The following is a 21,677-nucleotide window of genomic DNA, read 5'->3' as shown; positions in this document are numbered from 1 at the left end:
TTTCTAAACAAGTTCAAGCTCAGTATGAATCTGTTCATGGTATCAGAGCGTGTATCACAATGATTTACTGTGATAGGTATTACATTTTTTAGTCAAAGAATCTAGTTAGATTCATAGATTCATCAAAATTTTGAGGTCGATTTACAGGCCTAAGCTCGGATCGTCCCTATAACAACAGAAATCAGAAAAAAAAATTGAAACATGGCAGGTGAAGAAACCCTAAGTCAACGGGTTCAGCTAAATTCGAGTAACAACTCCGTGCAAGGGCAAGGTATTGACAACAACCATCCCTTTTTCTTAAGTCCTACAGATGTAAGTGGAATTAGCATTATTTCATTTCAATTTCATGGTGTGGAGAACTACACCTTATGAAATCGATCGATCAAACTAGTTCTAGTAGGAAGAAACAAGTTAGGCCTGGTTGATGGTACATGCAGAAATGAGATGTATAGTGAGGAACTGTGGAGTTAATGAAAAAGGGTAAATACTATCATTTTATCATGGCTGATGAATTCAGTGTCAAAAAGTCTGCTCAGTGAAATTGCATTTGCTTCAAGTGCAATGGATGTGTGGACTGATCTACAAGAGAAGTTTAATAGAGTGGATGGTTCAAGGACCTATAGTCTACACAAAGAAATTGCAACTATGCAGTAGGAGACAACTTCAGTTTCTGCATATTATACAAAGATAAAAGCTCTGTGGGATGAATTTGAGGTAATAGTGCATGCACCTGGTTGTAACTGTGAGAAATTCAAAGATTTTGTTGCTCACATGAATAGACAAAGGCTATACCAATTTTTAATGGAGCTAAATAATTCGTATCATCAGGCTAGGAGCCAGATACTCATAATAGATCCACTACCAACTGTTAATCAGGACTATGCTATGGTAGTAGAAGATGAAAGTCAAAAATCTGTTGTTACAGGCATTCATAATTTGGGCCTAAATTCTTCCATCTTAGAATCAGTGGCAATGTACTTTAAAGGTGGGAATAGCTCAGGTGCAAATCATAAGTTCAAGAAAAATACACTGCTAGTCTGTGACTTTTGTAAATGTAAAGGTCACACTAAAGAATACTGTTACAAAGTTGTTGGATATTCACTAGACTTTAGGTCAAAGAGAAAAATACAAAGTGCAAACACTGCATATAATGATATTGTCAATTTCAGTCAACCTCAGCATCCTGCTCATGCTCATTTCTCTTATGGATTGAACACCAATGTACATGATAAGTCAGTATGGAGAAGAAACATCACAGCACAGCATAATATAGATACAATCCCAGTTGAAGCCAGCACACCTGCTACCACTACTAGTCAAGCTGAAAAGGATGTCAAACAATTACTTCAAGACTGCACATTCACAAAAGAACAGTATGATCAAATCCTTAAAATGATGAGTCAACAGTCACAATCAAGAGTTACTGCATCTGATGGCAATAAGGCAAATGTTACAGGTAAAGTATTGTTTTCACTAAAAATAGTGATGTCTGGATTATAGATACACGTGCAACAAACCATATGATATCGAATTTGGATATGCTGAAAAAAGAGTCTGTATTAAAGCTAGATATTCCTAAGAAAGTATCCTTACCAAATGGAGGTATCACACAAGTAACACACATTGGTTTATGTAGTCTGTCAACTAGAAGTTTTATTACTAATGTGTTTCATATACCAGAGTTCAAATATAATTTGATATCTGTCAGCAAAATAACAAAGGAATTAGGATGCTCAGGCTTCTTCTTCCCTGACTATTGTGTTTTCTAGGAGCTTTACACTAGAAAGGTGAAAGAAGTTGATAAAGAAGAAGGGGGACCTATATCTGCTGTGGAGGCAATTATCTCAAAGCAATACTAAGGAGTCTGCTCTTATTGTTGATGTAGTTCATCCCAAAGTCAAGGATTCAACTACAGACATGGAGTTATGGCATCAAAGGCTTGGACATGTCTCTTCAACAGTACTTTCTAAAATGTTTACTATGACTAAACACACTATGTGTCAAGTTTCTCAGTGTCTAGTTCGTCCAATAGCAAAGCAAACCAGATCTATTTTTCTTTCTAGTAGTAGCAAAAGTAGTAACTACTTTGAATTGTTACATTTGACCTTTTGAGACCTTATAATACAGCTAACTTTGATGGCAACAAATATTTTCTTATAATAGTTGGTGATTTTTTAATGATGACCTGGTTATTCTTGCTTAAACAGAAATCAGATATTTTCGTATCACTTCCAATATTTCTGAAGTATGTTCAAAATCAGTTTGGAAAGGCAGTCAAGGTTATAAGATATGATAATGGTACAGAATTTGTTAACTCAGTTTGTGACAATCTGTTTAAAGAACTAGGTGTCATACATCAAAAATCCTGCCCTTACACTCCTCAATAAAATGGTGTTGCTGAAAGAAAACATAGACATTTACTTGAAGTCACAAGAGCACTAAGATTTCAAGGTAAAATTTCTATTAAGTTCTAGGGTCACTATGTACTAGTTACAACTTATCTTATTAACAGACTTTCTAGTAGTGTGCTTGAGTTTAAATCTCCTTCTATATGGTGTAAAATTAGTATTGTCCCACTTGAGGACAATTGGCTACTTGTCTTTTGCAAAAATTCTTACTGAACATGGTAAACTCATGCCCAGATCAAGATCTGCTGTCCACATGGGCTACTCGAAAGTGCATAAAGGGTACATATTATTTGATTTGCTCAACAGATCATTCTTTGTTAGTAGGGATGTTCTCTTTAGGAAGGATGATACCATTTTCCCTGAGGTGCCTCCTGTTTCAGTGGTTCCACAGATTACTAGAAAGTCTACAAGATCTAAACAATCCCCTATCTGGCTAAAGGACTTTGATTCCTTCAATGCACTCAAAGATGTCCCTTATCCTCTATCTAACTATGTCACTTATTCTTATCTATCCCCCTCTTATCAATGTTACATTGCAGCTACATCCACTGTGACATAACCTATCAACTATGCTGAAGCAATTAAAAATCCTAAATGGGTTAAGGCTATGCAGGCAGAGATCCAGGCCTTGGAGAGCAATCATACCTGGGAGATTACACCACTACCTAAAGGCAAGAAGGCTATTAGGTGCAGGTGGATTTATAAAGTTACATATAAGTATACATGAGATATAGAAAGATTCAAGGCCAGGTTAGTTGCAAAGGGGTATAGCTAGCAGGAAGGGATTGATTACACAAAACCTTTTTCTCCAGTGGTTAAAATGGTAATAGTGAGGACTGTTCTATCTATTGCAACATCCAAACAGTGGCACATCCACCAGATGGATGTCTTTAATGCTTTCCTTCATGGAGACTTGATAGATGAAATATACATGCAGCTCCCTCAAGGTTTTGTCAGTCAAGGGAAGAATGTGTGCAGACTGACAAAGTCCTTGTATGGCCTCAAGCAAGCTCCAAGACAGTGAAATCAAAAACTCACTGAAGCTCTCCTAAGACTAAAGTTTAAACAGAGTCAATATGACTACTCTTTGTTCATCAATAAATCAGAAGAAAGAGTTGCAATAGTACTTGTGTATGTAGATGACATGTTGATCACTGGCAGCAATTTGAAGTTAATAGAAGAAATTAAGAAAGCCTTACAAAAGGCTTTCAAGATGAAAGACTTAAGGGAACTCAAGTACTTTCTTGGAATTAAATTTACAAGGTCCAAAGAAGGAATACTTATGCATTAGAGGAAGTATACACTTGAACTCATAGCAGAAGTGGGAATGACAACAGCCAAACCAGCAAGCACCCCAATGGATGTAAATATCAAATTGACATCCAAACAATATGATGAACATGTGAACAAGAATCAAGAGGAATCAGATGATCCCTTGAAAGATCAATCAACATATCAAAGGCTTATAGGTAAGCTGCTGTATCTCAACATGACAAGACCAGACATATCCTTCAGCACTCAGACATTGAGTCAATTTCTAAATCAACCTAAAAAATCTCATATGGATACTGCATTAAGAGTAGTTAGGTATTTAAAGAGACAACCTGGACAGGGCATACTACTCTCAAGCCACTCAGACAACTAGGTTAGTGCATACTGTGATGCAGACTGGGCTGCTTGCCCTCTAACCAAAAAATCAGTCACTGGTTACATGATAAAGATTGGAAAGTCACTAATATCATGGAAGGCCAAGAAGCAGTCCACAGTGTCAATAAGCTCAGTTGAAGCTGAATATAGAAGCATGGCCTCAACTGTGTCAGAGTTGGTTTGGCTGTTGGAATTGTTGAAAGAAGTGGAGGTTGAGGTAGAGTTGCCAATGCAGGTGCATAGTGATAGCAAATCTGTAATTCAGATTGCTGCCAATCCAGTATATCATAAAAGAACAAAGCATATAGAAATAAATTGCCACTTCATTAGAGAAAGGCTGCAATAAGGCTTAATTCAAGTACACTACCTCAAAACTCAAGAACAACCAGCAAACATACTAACCAAAGGATTGTCTAAAGCTCAGCATGAATATCTTTTATCCAAGCTAGGGGTGTTGGACATCTTTACACCACCTAGCTTGAAAGGGAGTGTTAGAAGTTAAGTAGTATGAGCTAGGGGCATTTTAGTCTGTGACAAGAATCTGTTAAAACTAATTAACTAACTGATTAGTTAGTTAATTAGGTGAGTTGGTTGTAACTGATTGGTTGTTAACATACACTCATTAGCAATGTGTATTAAAACGTGTATACTGATGAAGGAAATAAGACAATTCAATGTGAGAAGATTTTTCTTCTCTCTTCCACATGTCTCTCTCTTCTTCTTCTTCTCTCTTCTTCTTGTTTCTTCTGTATCTCCTTTGTTCCTTGCTTTCACAAGCAGTTTCTAAACAAGTTCAAGCTTAGTATGAATCTGTTCAATTATTGATAAAACAATATAGGTGCAATTATTTTTATCCCTTGATTCTATATTTCTCGAACTAGGATGATTTGAACTTGATTTTCATCGTGATTCGAGGGCCGTTAGTGGCGTATTTCTCGAACTAGCTAGGATGATTTGAATTGATCTTCATGAAATGATTTGTGGGTCTTCTTAAAGTATTTAATTATCAAGAAGAGTTTGACATATTTTGAATCCCTTTATAAATATTCTATGAATTTGTGGAATTTTTGAGATGTCTTTTCAAGGGAATATACCCTTTATATATAGGCATGAATTAGAGTTTAGAGTAAAATAGCCTTCAAAAAATCCCAACTGAAATAAGATCCGTCTTGTAAAATCTTACATAATTTCGATGTCTACAATTATTTATAGTCATAAAAAAATCTCATCAAATAATTAAATAGTATTTGATAAGAAAACTGATTGATTTGCTTATGATTCGTTATTCACTGATTTTTGATCCAGATCATCTCACCTCAAGTAATCTTTGAGCGGTTTAATTACCTGCTCATTTATTATCTCAACTCATCTTAATTCGTTCAAATTTAATTTAATTTGTTCATTTGACACTACTATTTTTTTTTTTAAAAAAACATGACTTGGAATTTCTATATATAAAATTTTATTAGCTTGTCATTAGTGCAATTGATTGCTGTTCACCGAAAGAGTGATTATTTATAATCAAATTTAAAATAAGGTCACCTGGTGCGCACTGTCCGATTGGAAAGACTTTTTGTTATAATAAAAAAGAAGAAAAAGACAGTTTAGGAGAGTGGAAGATTAAGGTCTGCTTTGATCATAAAAAGTATTCATCTTTCGAATATATTTTTATTTTATTTGAAAATTGGTATTTGATTATAAATTTTATCAATTTGGAGTAGTATTAAAAACAACTTGTAATCTGTTTTTTTAATTTACTTTTTATTTTTGAAGTTGAATTTAAATATATTAAACTATGAACATTATTTTAGATATTTTTTATAAAAAATATAATCAAATATAATTTCATTTTTAAATTTCACTCCATAAATTTTAGATAAAAATAAAAAATATTTAAAATTTATAGGCGTTCCTACTAAATATTATTGAAGCACGTGAGTCGTACATGTTTTTGACTTCATCTCAATGGCATTGGGCTACAATGACCAACGGTTGCATCAAATTTGAAAATCTGTTGGCTTTATATAAGGATAAGGCTCAGGTTGTAATTTTTATTTTTTTAAAATAATGCGGGTAGAAAAAAAAAGAAATGACGGAGGGTATTATAAGGCAAAAAACATGAGAATATATATATCAAAAATTAATGGAATCTTTTAGTCAGATTGTAAATTGCGAAAAAATTTAATAGTTCAGTGGTTGACGTTATTATATTTGAATTTACTTTATTACTTTAAAGTAATAAATTAAATTGATTTTATATAGGTGCGAATAAATTTTAAATGCTTTAGGACATTATTCATCTATTCATAGGTAGAATTTTCAAATGATCTCGAGTTTCAAATGCTATGATTAATCTAAGAGAATTTCGAATAATAATAAATAAATTATACAACAATTGCCTTTATTTTGAATAAAAGTACATATCTTGTTGGGTCATGTCAATGGTCCTAAATTTTCTTATTACTCACACAATGAATACCAAAATGGTTATACATGCAAAACTGGCCATCATTTTCATGACAGGACTTAATACTATAAAGTTTTTTCAAAAATTTGTTTTCAAGTGCAAATTGCAGATTATTTCCTTCAACTTGCAAATTATAGATTTTGCTAAAATTATCAAGTCAAATTAGTGTTTAATATTCAACTACTGTGTGATACTTATAAAATGTTTAAATTTTATTGATAAAGACAAATAAGATTATTTATATGTTTTTATCAACGAAATTTACTTCTAGTATAATACTCTATAATATGCAAGAAATAAAATTTATCATGAGACAAACAACGATATTTAATCACTATTTTTTTAATTGATAAATTACATTACTAGTGGTAGCTCTTATAATTAGGACGAAGGACAATATTGGAATAAATAATAATATTGGAATAAATAATGATTTTTCTCTAGTCATGTCACGTAGGACATAATATAAATTAGTTCAAAGTATTTTATGCAAATTGTTATGTATAATTCGCGTGTCTGCTTGTTCAACTTTATATAAACTTAGGTGTCTATTCATGCACATTCAAAGTTGAAGGGCATAAATATTTGTTGAAGCCAAGTTAAGGACATGTTTATATGTTATGTTTTTTTTTTTAGTGACGATAACTTTTTGAGTTATTTTTTTCTTTTTCCATTTTTATGTGCGATATTCATTTTAGGGTAAAAGTCATAGTATTGATATTCACTTTGGGCTCTAACTAATCGAAATTCACACCAAAAAGGTTTTATTTTCTTAGGAATAAACCTCTCCTATCATATGACTTTATATTTAGAGCTTGAACCTGAAATATATTTGACATAATACATAAATATGCTTTTTAATTTAGCGTCATTTGAAATCTACGTCTTCTAACTTTGTATGTGTGCATAAATAACCACTTAAACTTGTTTTAAAATTAAACAAATAGACTCATACGTTCTATGTGACATAATACACATAAAACACCATATAGAATGTAAATTACCACATAAAATACACGTATCTACTTATTTAGCTCTATATAAATTTAAATAAATTAAAATTAAATTAACAAATATGTATTATATCAATATGTTTAAAAATAATTACTGTCGTGAATTCCAAATTAAATTTTGTAGTAGTAGTTTTGTAACTTTGCCGTCCCAATCTTCCCTTTACCCACCCATCCAACAAAAATATTAGCCTTCGTTACTTCTCTTTGCCATTTTTATGAAAAACTCTCTCTCTCTTTTCTCGCTCTATCGATATTTACGAATTACGGCTTCGCTTTGTTTTGATCTTCAAAAGCTAGGGTTTGGCTCAATCTCTCTAGTTCGCTCCAAAAATAAACTTGAAAAAGCCTTCCGTCTCGAATCTCTCGATTCAATTTTAGGGTTTACAGATCTGTTCGGCTGTTAATATCTGATTCAAATATGTTTTGGAAGCTTCCAGTTCTTTCGTCTTGTTCTCCGGTATGTATTCTGGATCCATGTATATTCTACAGTGTTTTCAAATTAAATGAGCTGTTTTTTTTAATTTTTTTTTGGAGACTTAATATTTTGATGTTCTGTGATGTTGAATCGGCTGAGAAGTGTTAAAATATGTTTAGAAGGTTCAAGTTATCCATGACTATTGTTCAGTGTTCAAATTGAATGAGCTAAAAAAGAAAAATTCTCGACTCAATTATTTGGGTGTTCTGTTATGTTTTTGCTGGTAGAGTTTGATATTCGGTGATGTTGAATTGGCAGAGCAGTGTTCAGATATGTTTTGGAAGCTGTGTTTAAATTGAATGAGCTAAAAGAGAGAAATTATCGACTCAATTATTTTGATGTTCTGTTATGTTTTGCTTGTTGAGTTTACTTTTTCGAAGCATATTTTGTTCTCCTGTGATGTTGAATTTACGGAGCAGTGTTCAAATATGTTTTGGAAGCTTCAAGTTATCCAGGACTATTGTTCAGTGTTCAAATTGAATGAGCTAAAAGAGAAAAAATTATGGACTCAATTATTTTGATGTTCTGTTATATTTTGCTTGTGGAGTTTTGCGTTTTCAAAGCATATTTTGATCTTCTGTGATGTTGAATTGGCTGAGTGGTGTTCAAATATGTTTTGGAAGGTTCCAGTTATCCATGACTATTGTATAGTGTTTCAATTGAATGGGCTAAAAAAGAAAAATTCTTGACTCAATTATTTTGATGTTCTGTGTTTTGCTGGTATAGTTTGCATTTTCAAAGCATGTTTGGATATTCTGTGATGTTGAATTGGCGGAGCAGTGTTCAAATTGAATGAACTAAAAAAGAAATTTCTCGGCTCAATTATTTTGACATTCTGTGATGTTGAATTGGCGGAGCAGTGTTCAAATTGACTAAGCTAAGAAATTTATAGACTCAATTATTTTGATCTTCTGTGATGTTTTCCTGGTAGAGTTGCATTTTCAAAGCATGTTTTGAACTTCTGTGATGTTGAATTGGCGGAGCAGTGTTCAAATTGAATGAGCTGAGAAAGAAGTTTCTCAACTCAATTATTTTGATCTTCTGTGATGTTTTGCTTGTAGAGTTTGTATTTTCCAAGCATATTTTTATCTTCTGTGATATTGAATTGGCGAAACAGTGTACTGGTTATTTTCAGACTATGATTTATAGATTATGAACGTGTTTTTATTGGTGTTCCAAGTATGTATTTTCTAGTGGTTTTGCTGTTACCTATTGTGGTAGTTTAACTCTGTTTAGCACTTCATAATTTGTTATTAAGAATGATAATTGTTTTGAGCTAAGTTCAGTTGATTTTAGTGTAGCTCTTCATAATTAGTTATTAAGAATGATAATTGTTCTGAGCTAAGTTCATTTGTATATGGACTCCTTCCAATTAAAATTGAATTCAGAAGTGAGTAGAATCATCATATATGGTTTAGGGAATTAGGTTAAGATAATTTGGGACTTTTGAGTAATTTCGTATTAATTGAGATCACAATGGTAACTCTTAAATCTTAACAAACCAAAAAATTCAATGAAAAGACATTGGTGAAGTGAAGATCAGTGCAATTTATAACAATTTTTATGTTGGGAGTGATTTTTGGACTGCCAATTCTTCATTGCAGCTGTTAGATCCATCTGCTTGATGGACCACTTGATAATGTAGTTTTATTGTACTTTATGCCCTTCTCTTTCTTGCATAACCTGGTATTGCATTATTCTTTTTGTGACATTAAGTACATCTAGCTTTCGCTGTAAATACCGTTCAATGAAGCCGTCACCTCAACACAGTATGTGTTTATTTGCTTTTTCTGGTGATTTTCTTTCCAACCTGTTGAATGGTGTTTCTTATGATCTTTTCTTTCCTTGGGATTTAGGTCGAAGCAGTGCTAGACAAGGAAAATTTCACTTTGGAAGAGCTTCTTGATGAAGAAGAAATAATCCAAGAGTGCAAAGCTTTGAACAGTCGTCTCATAAATTTGTAAAATTTTCATCCCAGTTTTAACTTATATAGATGCTTATATTTAACACGCGGCCATGTGGATATAGTTGCTGACTAACTGTTTTTAGTTCAGCTTAAAATTCCTTTTTCTGTTTTCAGTTTGAGGGAGAGAACACAGGTTGAGCAGTTACTGCACTACATTGTTGAAGAGCCTTCTGAGGATGCTGATAGCAAACGAACATTTAAGTAAGTTTCTACAGGACTTGACCTTGCTTTAACAGTTATGTCAGTATTTCTATTTGCAAGTGTCTGCAGTTTTCTTAAATTTATTCATTTATAAACAATTTATTTCTTGCTTTTAATGTCGTTTCACCTTCTAGGTTCCCATTCATTGCCTGTGAGATATTTACCTGTGAAATTGATGTCATCCTTAAGACTTTAGTGGATGACGAAGAGGTACTGTATTCACAACATGGAGTAAATATTTTAAGTAAAAAAATGAAGGTCTTCCGCTCTGATGTTTCAATCGTCTCTCTGTGTTGCTGCAGCTAATGAATTTGCTCTTTTCCTTTTTGGAACCAATTCGTCCCCATAGCGCCTTGCTTGCTGGGTATTTTAGTAAGGTAAAAAAAATTGATTCATCCACAAGCTTTGTGGGCAAAATACCTTGGTTTTCGTTGTTGAAATGTTTATTTTTTGGTCTAAAAGAAGTTGCTTTATGTAGTTCTTACTGAATTGTAGGTGGTGATATGCCTTATGGTGCGGAAGACCGCTGCACTTATGAATTATGTTCAGGTTTGCCTAGTAAACCCCATTGCATGTCATGAATTGTACAAGTTATTGTCTTTTCCTGCTTCATGTAGTTAAAGCTATGATGTTTTGGTTTCCCATCAAGAAATATGTATTTTATTAATCTTGTCTAATGGCAGATTATTAATTAAGACTCAATAAATCTCATTAATAAACACCAAGTCGGTGTAAAAAAGAATATGTATAAAATAACTGTACTTCAGTTATCTATCAGGTCTGACGAACTAATAGCAATTTTTTTTATACCACACATACAAGTGGAGTAAGAAGGAACTCTTAATGTGTTAGTATGCTCCAAAAAGGACATGATGTTGCCATCATGCTGCTTCTTTACCTTGCAATCCCATGTAATCCCTAACACAAGATTGCTTCCTCCACTGTCCTCAGCAACACCCACGAGATATTGAACATTAAGATTCTTTGCACATGCAACACCAACTCAAAAAAAATCTTCTTCTATTCCTTCAATTTTTCGGGTTAAATAGCATCCTGTGCTGCACAACAGACAGGGAAGCTACTTATTTTAGAGACTCGCTGTTCCAGAGCTTATCTCTTATCTTCTATTTCTGCCAATTCCAAGTAACAACATTTTGCTTCCCCTATCTATATCTTCTTATATCCCTTGTCATTGTGATTGGGTAATTATATATATTATTTTGTAACATACTTAATCCATTCTCAATCTCGAATAGTCTTCCTAAAATATATACCTACCTCATATTGTCCCTCTTACGGTCTTGTCTCAATTCCAAATATTAAGATTTTCACTTCTTTTCTTTCTGAAGAGAACACTCTGCTTTTGCCGATTATCTCTTCGTATACTACTTCCATAGGGTACTATCCAATTGATCTATAAAAGTTCTTTAGGATCTCAGAAGCTTCGGTCAATCCTGCCTTTTCTCTTATGCATCATCAATATTTTTGCAAAATTTGATTAGGTTTTGAGGTTTTAATTGATGTGCGTCATTTTTCCTTCTTATTGTGCTTCTTGTTTCTTCTATGGAGATCCTGGCCCGCTTTCACCACGTATGAAGTTATGATCCTTATGTTTCCTTTACTCCACTTCTACTTCCAATAGTTTTTTTTCATGTTGTTTGACCATGCTCCGCTGTTCCATCACGAGATTAAGCTGTTGTTTCATTTTCCAAAATTTCAAATCATCCTATGTTCTAGAAGCCTACATTGTCTAATATCTTGCATTCTTTGAAAGCTTGTGCTCGACAGTTTTCGGAATTTACCTTCTTTAGAAGGTTGAATTAAGATACACCGGGAAGGAATAGTAAATGCAGTGTCCTGAATTTGCATTATGTTTTTTCAAGGAGTTAAGTGGGTCTGTTGGAGAAGTTGATTTTGATGTGTAATCTTGCAAATCCTTGTAAGACTCGGTGAATGGGAGGTGAAGCTAGGAGGATCATGAGTTCATCCCTTGTTTAAATAATTCTTTTTAACAACTGCACAGTGTTCGCGGATTTGAGTAAGGTTGGTTTGGGCATCTTGATTACATTTTTTTTTTTTTTTTGTGTGTGTGTGGGGGGGTAATTGTTAGGAAACATAATTCGGGTAATTTCATTTTGCAAACTCTGTGTGGAAGATGATTTAATGCAAATTTGTGTGCCTTTGCAACCTGTAATGATTGTTTTAAATGCATTTTTTTCTCTCTCCCCTTTTTCCTCTTAAGAACTTGTTATTTGTTCCTTGTTTATGTTTTTATTTGTTACAGGCCCATCATAATGTTTTCCAACAGATGGTGGATTTGATTGGTATCACATCCATAATGGAGGTTAGTTAGCTTGTTTTTTTCTTCTACCATCTGATGCAATCACTTACACAGTCAAATTATTATATGGATGATCTAGTGGAGATGAATCTTTTCCTCTAACAAGTTCTTTCTTTCAAGGTTTTGGTGCGACTTGTAGGAGCTGATGACCATATGTACCCCACTACTATGGATGTGATGCAATGGTTGACAGAGAGCAATTTATTAGAAATGATAGTGGACAAATTGAGCCCCTCTGTAAGTAAAAAATATACACAGCTACCTGATATTATGTTAATGGTGGTTGGATGTACACACATACAGAAATGTTTACAGAGCATTTTAGTATTGGATGCGTCTTTTATAGAGTATTATATGATTGCGAAGCTTTACAGATCATCCATCAAAACATTCTTTACTGGCTTAAATGTTAAATTTGGTTATTTAATGTTGCTAAGAGTCTAGTGAGTTTCTGGTGTTAGGAGCAGCAGGCACTAGAATGTTTTTCCTTAGCTGATAGGAATTACCTGTTACATGACCACTGAACTATAAGAGATCCTCTCCAATTATGGATGCATGTCCTCTTTCCTCCACCTTAATTGATTTGACTGAAAAATCTGTTTTTTCCTTTCCTTTTTAATTTCTTATATTCAGGAATAGTTTATATATTTCTAAGTTTGTGTTTGGGAGCACTAGTGTGACTTGGTGTTTTACTGAATGACGGCTCACACTCGAAAGTCTTTTGATGTATTGTTTCTCATTGTCCAGAGTTCTCCCGAAGTACATGCTAATGCAGCAGAATCACTATGTGCAATAACCAGAAACACACCATCCCCTTTGGCCACCAAACTATCAAGCCCAAGGTTTGTTGCACTTTGGTTGATATTTCCCTTGGAAGTTGATCTCTGTCTTGGCATATCTTTTCAGTGGATAGTAACTTTCGTTCATTAAGCGTCGCAACTTTCTCTGCTTGCAGTTTTGTAGCCAGGATATTTGGTCATGCCCTTGAAGACTCACATTCCAAGTCTTCCCTTGTCCATTCGTTGTCTGTCTGCATCTCTTTGCTGGATCCAAAAAGATCCATTCCCTCATCTATGATGTATTCTTTCCGGAACCAGCAGATTTATGAGTCTCCCGTGCATGTCAATCCGGACACTATCAATGCAATGCTTCCTAAACTTAGTAAGTTTTCTTATTGTGGAAGTTTGTACATTTTTGAATTTGAATACTTGTTTAACTGTGGAAAAGGTCAATTTCAAGTTCTCTACTGGAGATCAGTTTGGGGGGGATACAAAGTGATACCCTCCTGCCACCCGGCAAAAACAAGGAAAAAATTGCAAGCAGAATGCTAGTTGCAGTTATGAAATTTCTTTATTTGGTGCTCATCTTGAAAAGTCCAACAACTTTTACATCACTTATGGCACAGGTGGTTTGCTTGAGCTGTTGAATGTGTCGTCTGATGAGAAGGTTCTGCCAACAACATATGGAGAACTCAGGCCGCCTCTAGGAAAGCATCGGTTAAAGGTTTGTCTTGGTTATATTCTTGAACAGAATGAGCTGGCCTTTGTTTTTCCTTTCCTATTTGACTGGTGTTCCCTCAGGAGGTTATGCGAAGCGAAAACTTCACTATAATGCTGTTTCCTATTAGTTGTCAAGAGAAAAAATGGTTTTATGTCTCTGTTGCAAAGGAGTTGTAAATCTTGTGTTTGTTATTCTGATGGAAATTTGGGATATATTTATTAGGCTGTATTATCTGGGATAGTAGCTTTCCATAAGTACAACAGTTCTTGAATGCTTGCGGAGTTTGTGTCTGTGATCTATTGAGTTGATAATCTTGTCCAAGTCTTTTGATCCTTCCATCTTACTTTTATTTTTATCTTCCTTGTAGATAGTGGAATTCATTTCTGTGCTACTGAAGACTGGTAATGCAGTTGCAGAGAAAGAATTGATCAGCTCTGGGACAATTGAGAGGGTCCTGAATCTCTTTTTTGAGTAAGATGTTATGTCAATCTTCCTGGATTCTTGGCCTCATAAGTAGTTTGGAGTGAATGTTCATAGATCCTTTTTTTAAAAAATAAATAAAGTAATGTTCATAGATCCTTGAATTTCTTAAAACCAATTTCCGTTCAACTTTTTAACTATTTGCTCAATTTCTGTATAGGTACCCCTATAACAATGCATTACATCATCATGTGGAGAGTATAATATACTCATGCTTAGAAAGTAAGACCAACACAATTGTTGACCATCTTTTTGAAGAGTGCAATTTGATTGGGAAAATTATTCAAACAGATAAACAGCCTACTGTTTCTGGTGATGGAAATCAGGTTAATGTTTGTGAAGCAATGAAATCCTTTGTTTGAGGTTTTAGATTTTGTGCACTATCCCCCTTCACTTTTGAATAAAAATTCTCCCGAGTTTTCTCTCCCTCTAAAGGATGAGTCTGGTTAATTTGAACTATGCAGTCTCAATGCTGGTAATAACTTGTGCAAGTATTTAATGGTGTTTCTTTAACTGATGCAGCCCACCTTACCGGCTACTGGAAAACAAGCACCCCGAGTAGGTAACATAGGGCATATAACTAGGATTTCTAACAAACTCATTCAGTTGGGAAACAACGACAACTGCATTCGAGCACATCTTGAGGTTTGTCAGATATAACTTTGTTGCTAGATATGCTTCACAAAACCTAGGTTCTGAGTCTCTCTCTAATGAGGAGTAATTATGACTGAATCTTTAATGCTAAATTTACCATGTTTCCCTTTAAGATAAAGTTCTTTTTTGAAACTTCATGATGGGCACGGGAAGATAATTTAAACAAACTGTTACTTGCCTTTCCACATTCCAGAAATTTTAAAAAGTTTTTGTGCACTAAAACTTGGTTCATCTTTGGCAATATTGGAGTGTACATTGACATTTATTCAAATGTGCATGACAATAGAATGGTTTGAATGATCTCTCTGCAGCATTTTACTTTTCACGAATCAATGATCACTCCTCGTGAAGGTAGTGTCTATCTTGAGGTGCCTGTTGGTATTTATACTGCTGGAGCTCAGTAGTCTCCGCTACCTTTTTGTTGATAGTGGTATTGTCCCTTAATACTGATGTTTCTGTTCTAACTGGTTTTGCTGCTCATCTTGTACTCCAGAAGAATATGGAATTTAGTGATTGGCAGACCACTGTCTTACAGGAGCGTAATACATTAGAAAATGTCTACCGCTGGGCTTGTGGGTGAGGTTCTAACTCTTTTTTCTGATTCTGCTACTTAGTTGCGAAAATGAATTTCTCATAACGGTTGTCTACATTATACTTCGACATAGATCTGAAGTTGGATAATTATTGTACTGAAGTCACTTCTTGGAACCATTCCTGGGCTATATTTTTTTGTGTTGACAGAGTCCTGGTAGAGTAGTACAAAAAGGAGAAGTAAATAAAGACAAAAGTTGAAGTTTGAAGTATCCGATACCTCAAGCAAGTCATTCACTATGTTGTTAGTGTTCTAACAAGCTGCACTCTCCATCCATAGTACCTTTTTCTGTCAGTGTTTGGATCTTCAAATATGAGGAGCAAGTGGAAAATGGGGAAAAGAGGAAATGGTGGTGGGTGGGACAAGCCAGAAATTAACTGAAAGACGTGCTTTTGGTAGCCAGAATCTGTCACAATGAACTTATTTTTGGTTGTGATCTAGTAGTCCAACATGTCTTGCTATTAGATGAAACAAATTATGATGGTAACTCATTAATGAAATTATCAAAAATGGGAGGGGCTTGCAGAATTTCATTGGGTTAAACATGGATTTTGGAACTGTTTAAGATGAGTGGAGTTCTATTTGAAACGTTCTTTCGGTGGAAAAGTTATTTTTTAAGTTCCTTAGCTAATCCCTTTTCTACTCTGTTCTTTTACAAAATATTGGTTTATGTTAATGTCCTTTAATTGTATGGCCAGCCGACCAACTGCATTGCACGACAGAACGAGGGAGAGCGATGAGGAAGACGTTCATGACAGAGATTATGATGTAGCAGCTTTAGCGAATAATCTGAGTCAAGCATTCCGCTACACCATATATGATAATGATGATGCTGAAGAGGTAAATTTTGTTTTGTTTTGGGAGGTGAAATTTAGTCAGTGTGGGGTTCTGCATGCAAAAGAAAGGAAAAAAGAGGAATATGTAAGCTCATTAACATTTTTGTACTGCAACCCCCAACTCAGCCTTTGGTAGTTGTGGGGGTGGGGGGTTGACTTTCAGTGTCAGTTCGCTCACGGTCTTTCTTGCATTTTCCAGGGGCGTGGAGCTCTTGATCGAGATGATGAGGTCAGTACTTTCATATCCCTGATTAATTAGTCTTCCTTGTGGATATATTATCGATCAATGGAATTTGCCATTTGTTATCACTTGCCTTGGTGTTCCTCACAGTGTTATGTTCATGCCATTGTAGGATGTTTATTTTGATGACGAGTCTGCTGAAGTTGTGATATCATCCCTGAGGTTGGCAGATGATCAGGGGAGGTGAGTTCAAATTTCCATGTTTTTTTGTCATGGAGTCACTTGAGCACATACACTTCTATAAAAGAAAGTGACAAAATTAACAGCATACAGATGACGAAAGAGAAAAATGTATTTCTTTCCAATTATTTGACTATGGTGAATGTGTGCTCTTCATTCTTTTGGGTCTTCCAGTGTCTTAAAAGACGAATAGTTCGTCATGAAAACAACGGTTAACTAACTGGAACTCTTAATACTTCTAAAGTCAGGACGAGGAACATACATTTCTTACGGGCAGATGTATAACAACCTAACATGTCATAGTTTATACAAGATGTCTAGGCTTCAGAGTTGTAATATCTTTCAGTTTTATCTGTTAGGACTCACCACTGTTTGTATAATGTCTACCTTTTCCTATTTTCCCTCCCTCCACTTCTCCAGCAGTTTGTTCACAAATTCAAACTGGTTTGCATTCCAAGATGATAGAATTGGTGACGGTTCTATGAGCACCTCACCTGCTGATGTGATGGAGGACATTAACCTCAATGGAACGTCAAATAGTAGCAACAGCAATAGTGATGATGAAGTGGTAGTTGGAGAGGAGGATGAATTGGCTGAGAGCAAAAATTCTAATGCAACCACCAACTCTAGTTCAAACCCCATTAATGGGTTCAGCATAGCCAATTCCGGTAATAATGGAGATTTCAATCAACAGAATGAGAAAGCAGGCGCTGCAACTGACATGACGTTCGAGACATCAGGGAGTGATGACCCCTTTGGAGACAGGTCTATGCCCGAATGGGTAGCATGGGGGGATGCCTCAAATTTTCAAGTTGGTGGATCCACCGTCAACCCATTTGTAGACCATAGTAATTCTGCTGACCATCTTGCCAACCCAGGGGAAATAGGAGCTCCACCACTTAATTCCACTACTAGTTGTAGTGGAGAATCCATTCCAAATGGTGTCTCAGAATCCATTCTAAATGGTGTCTCATCTCCTGATTCTAGCAAAAGTTCAGGATCTGATTCTAGTCAGAAAGCAACCACGGTTCCTTCTTTGTTTGAAGAGGATGTTGAATTTGTCGGCGTGGAATTGGAGGGTACTGAGAAGGCGATGGAACATGCCCTTAAAGAGGGGATTGTTGGCGAAGCCGCTCCATTGAAAAGGAGCATTGTTCCTAAGGTACCGGAAAAGGAGAGCACAGATGATGGCGGGGCAGGAACAAAAGAGTACAACGATGCAAACTACTGGAGAGTTGACCAAGAAGTTGCAGTGTCGGAATAACTGCGGAGATCTATTCATTGGTTATTTAAACCTGGAATCCAGAGCTAATAGCCAGGATCCCCAACAATCTATTGGTGAGTTTATGCAGCAGATGTGTACAGTGTACTTTGATTACAATTGGGATCAAACAATAGGCTAATGTAAGATTTGTCACCAATTAATTATTGTTACTCTTATTTATGTTTATTTTTCAGGTTATGATTTCATTGTAAAAAAATTTTGGTTTCTTGTCTGACTTTCTCATCTTTCTGTAGTTGTATGGATTCCGGAGTAATCTCAGTTCTCCATCCCATTAAGAGCAGGCGTAAACGCTGCCTTGTTGAGAACAATGTAAATTACTCTATTTTCCCTTGCCTTGATATTCATGCGACGTGTATTTGATTCTTTGGATTAGCTAACCCAGCCCTCGTTCTTAATTGAGTTCATCAGCGTACGCTTTCTTTACCATGCACTTGAGTATGATGAAGGTAGTAAGGTAAAAAAAAAGCACGCAAGAATAAGCAAAATAACATTTGAAGAAAATATGGCCAAGCAGGTATGACCACTGCAGCTCTGGTCGTAGTAGAAGAATATACTATTCCATTGAATATATATGTTGGGTGGGATTTATACATGGAGATCCCGAGGTACGAAGTTTGTGTTACTACTATGTATAGTCTCACAAAAAATCCACTTTTTAACGATGTAGCTTTAGAACAATAAGGGATCGTTTAGTCGCTGGTCACTAGGCTGTTACCGTCAAATATTAGGCCAATTAGAGTTTATCAAATAATAACATTTGTCAGGTTGATCAGAGTTCGTTTGACCAATTCAGGAGAATTGACATGTACTATTATGTACAAAAAATGTCCAAAATTGTGATTTTTTGTTTCATAACCTTGAAATGTCAAAAATAAATAAATGATGTTTGTCATGGTGAGTATTAGCACACCAAAAACACCCATGCTCTGAATTTGAGCTTTATGACCACAGAACACTAAAAAGAATTCAACATAAATCAACATGTACTAATACACACAAAAAAAAATGCCAATAATCGGGATTTCATGTTTTATGATCTCGAAATGTCAAAAAAAATTCTTTTGTCATGGTGAGTATTGGTCACCAATTAAATTTCAGGCCAATCATAGTTAATCAAACAAATTTAAGAATATTCAAAAATTATGAATTCTTGTTTCATGACCTTGAAGCATCGAAATAATGATGTTTGTCATGGTGAGTATTGATCGCTAGACTATTTTTGATGGATCAATCAAATTTCAAACTATCATAGTCAGTTAATTGATTTCAGGAAAATCAGTATATACTAATATACACACACAAAACCACATAATCATGAATACATGACCACAAAATGCCAGAAAATATTATTTTTCATGATCAATATTGGTCACTAGATCATTTTGGATGAATCAATCAAATTTCAGGTTAATCGAAGTCTGTCAATCATGTTCTAAAAAAATAAGGATATACATACACACAAAAAATGTCAATAATCATGAATTCATGTTTCATGATTCCGTACATTTATAACTAACGTTTGTTATGATGAGTAGTGGTCACTAGATCTATTTTGATGAATCAACCAAATTTCAGGTCAATCAAAATTCGTCAAACAAATTAAGAAAAATCAACATGCACTAGTAATCTAGTATGCCCCTAAAATGCTCAAAATTGTGAATTCGTGTTGCATGACCTTGAAAGGCCCAAAAAATGACGTTTGTCATATTGAATATTGGTATCCATACCGTGTTTGGTGGATTGATCAAATCTCAGGCCTATTGGAATCCGCTAATCAAATTCAAGAAAATCAACATGGGGTAATACACATAAAAACACGCCCCAAATAATGAATTCGTCTTTATGACCTCGAAACGCAACTAAATGACGTTTGTCACGATGAGTATTGGTCTCACAAGGTCGTTTTTGATGGGCCAACAAAATTTCGGGTCAATTAGAGAATGACAATCAAATTTTTAAAAAATCAATATGAACTAATTCGCACAAAAAATGCCCATAAATGTTTCATTGTATCGAAACGCCAAAAAATGTGTTTGTCATGGTTTGTATTGATAGCTAGGCCATTTTTGATGGATTGACCAACTTTGAAGCCAACAGAGGTCAAACAAATTTAGGAAAATCAACATGTAGTCAATAAATTTTTCGGTGATATGTTTCGGGCACTTTGTTTTAAAAATCTTTGCAGGCTCCATCGTAATGATCTGGAAGAACAGTACGTATAGCATTGCCATGATCTACGCTATTTTTTTAGCATTTACGGGCCACTTAATAGGAATTGGGCGATTATCTCAATTTTTCGTGTATATCAATGAATTTTTTGGTGATATGATTTTTAGACATTTTTTTCAAAATCTTTACAGGACCTTCGTAATGATCTGCGCGAACAATATATATAGCCTAGTGATGAACCACGCTTCTTTCTAGCATTTACGTCCACTCAACAAGAATTAGGCAAATTTTTTTTCCAGTTTTCGTGTGTGTCAATGAATATTTTTGGTGATATAATTTTCGGGCATTTTTTTTTTCAAAGCCTTTACAGGACCCTCCGTAATGACTTGGGGGAACAGTACATATAGTCTTGCCATGATTTGCACTATTTTTTTAGCATTTACATGCCACTCAATGTAATGATGCAATTTTCTCAATTTATCGTACATCTCTTCATTTTTTTAAATATTTGAGCCGAGGTTAAAGTAGAGTTTGGAATACTGGGTCTGAAACCTCTACGAGTAAGCATACTTGTCAATTTATCCGTGTCTTTTAAAAAAGGTAAATTATGCAAAATATCAGCCTATGATTTGAGACTATTTAGAGGATTTTTGAATTGTTCAGCACGATCCACGATATATTTATAGCATTTAGAGACCGCACAAGTGGAATACTTACAGAGGGTCCCATAAAGGATTCGGAAAAAAATGACTTCAAGCCATATGACCAAAATATTCATGGGCTAGCACACACAAAAATGAGAAAATTATTTGATTCCACTTGTGCGGCCCTTAAATGCTATAAATAAGCCGTGAATCGTGCGAGGCTACACGTAGTGCTCCCCCGAATATTTACATGGGGTCCCATAAAGATTTCAGAAAAAATGACTAAAAGACATATGACCAAAATATTCATGGGCTAACGCACACAAAAAATGAGAAAATTGTTTGATTCTGCTTATGCGACCCCTAAATGCTATAAATACGCCGTGGATTGTGTCAAGCTACACGTAGTGCTCCCCCGGATACTTACAGAGGGTACCATAAAGGTTTCAGAAAAAATTTGGCAGAAAGTCATATCACTAAAATATTCATAGGCTAATACACAAGAAAATAAGTAAATCGCATAATTATGTTTTTGTGGCCCCAAAATGCTATAAATATATCGCGAATCATTCCAAGGC

At 34.9% G+C, this 21,677-nt stretch overlaps 1 protein-coding gene across 3 annotated transcripts; it reads left to right on the top strand.

Moving 5' to 3' along the window:
* The first annotated feature begins 7,729 nt into the window (after positions 1–7,729).
* On the top strand, positions 7,730–18,608 carry LOC129904544 (uncharacterized). 3 transcript variants are annotated; one of them, XM_055980103.1, is made up of 19 exons: positions 7,730–7,992; positions 9,867–9,970; positions 10,091–10,177; positions 10,312–10,387; positions 10,480–10,554; positions 10,673–10,726; positions 12,462–12,521; positions 12,639–12,755; positions 13,266–13,360; positions 13,474–13,679; positions 13,924–14,021; positions 14,386–14,489; positions 14,659–14,824; positions 15,021–15,143; positions 15,649–15,728; positions 16,443–16,584; positions 16,780–16,809; positions 16,934–17,004; positions 17,422–18,608. In XM_055980103.1, exons 1-19 carry the CDS (start codon positions 7,954–7,956, stop codon positions 18,263–18,265), a joined length of 2,571 nt encoding a protein of 856 aa, XP_055836078.1. In that variant the 5' UTR covers positions 7,730–7,953; the 3' UTR covers positions 18,266–18,608. The 3 variants fall into 3 exon arrangements, with proteins under 3 accessions (XP_055836078.1, XP_055836077.1, XP_055836076.1); XM_055980102.1 differs by having other exon boundaries at positions 7,732–7,992; positions 15,646–15,728; positions 17,425–18,608; XM_055980101.1 differs by having other exon boundaries at positions 7,732–7,992; positions 15,646–15,728.
* The last annotated feature ends 3,069 nt before the right edge of the window (positions 18,609–21,677 follow it).

The sequence above is a fragment of the Solanum dulcamara genome, chromosome 9 (assembly GCF_947179165.1).
Source record: "Solanum dulcamara chromosome 9, daSolDulc1.2, whole genome shotgun sequence".
Taxonomy (NCBI): Eukaryota; Viridiplantae; Streptophyta; class Magnoliopsida; order Solanales; family Solanaceae; genus Solanum; species Solanum dulcamara.
The sequence above is the reverse complement of the archived record's forward strand: the minus strand, read 5'-3'. Positions and strand labels throughout refer to the sequence as shown.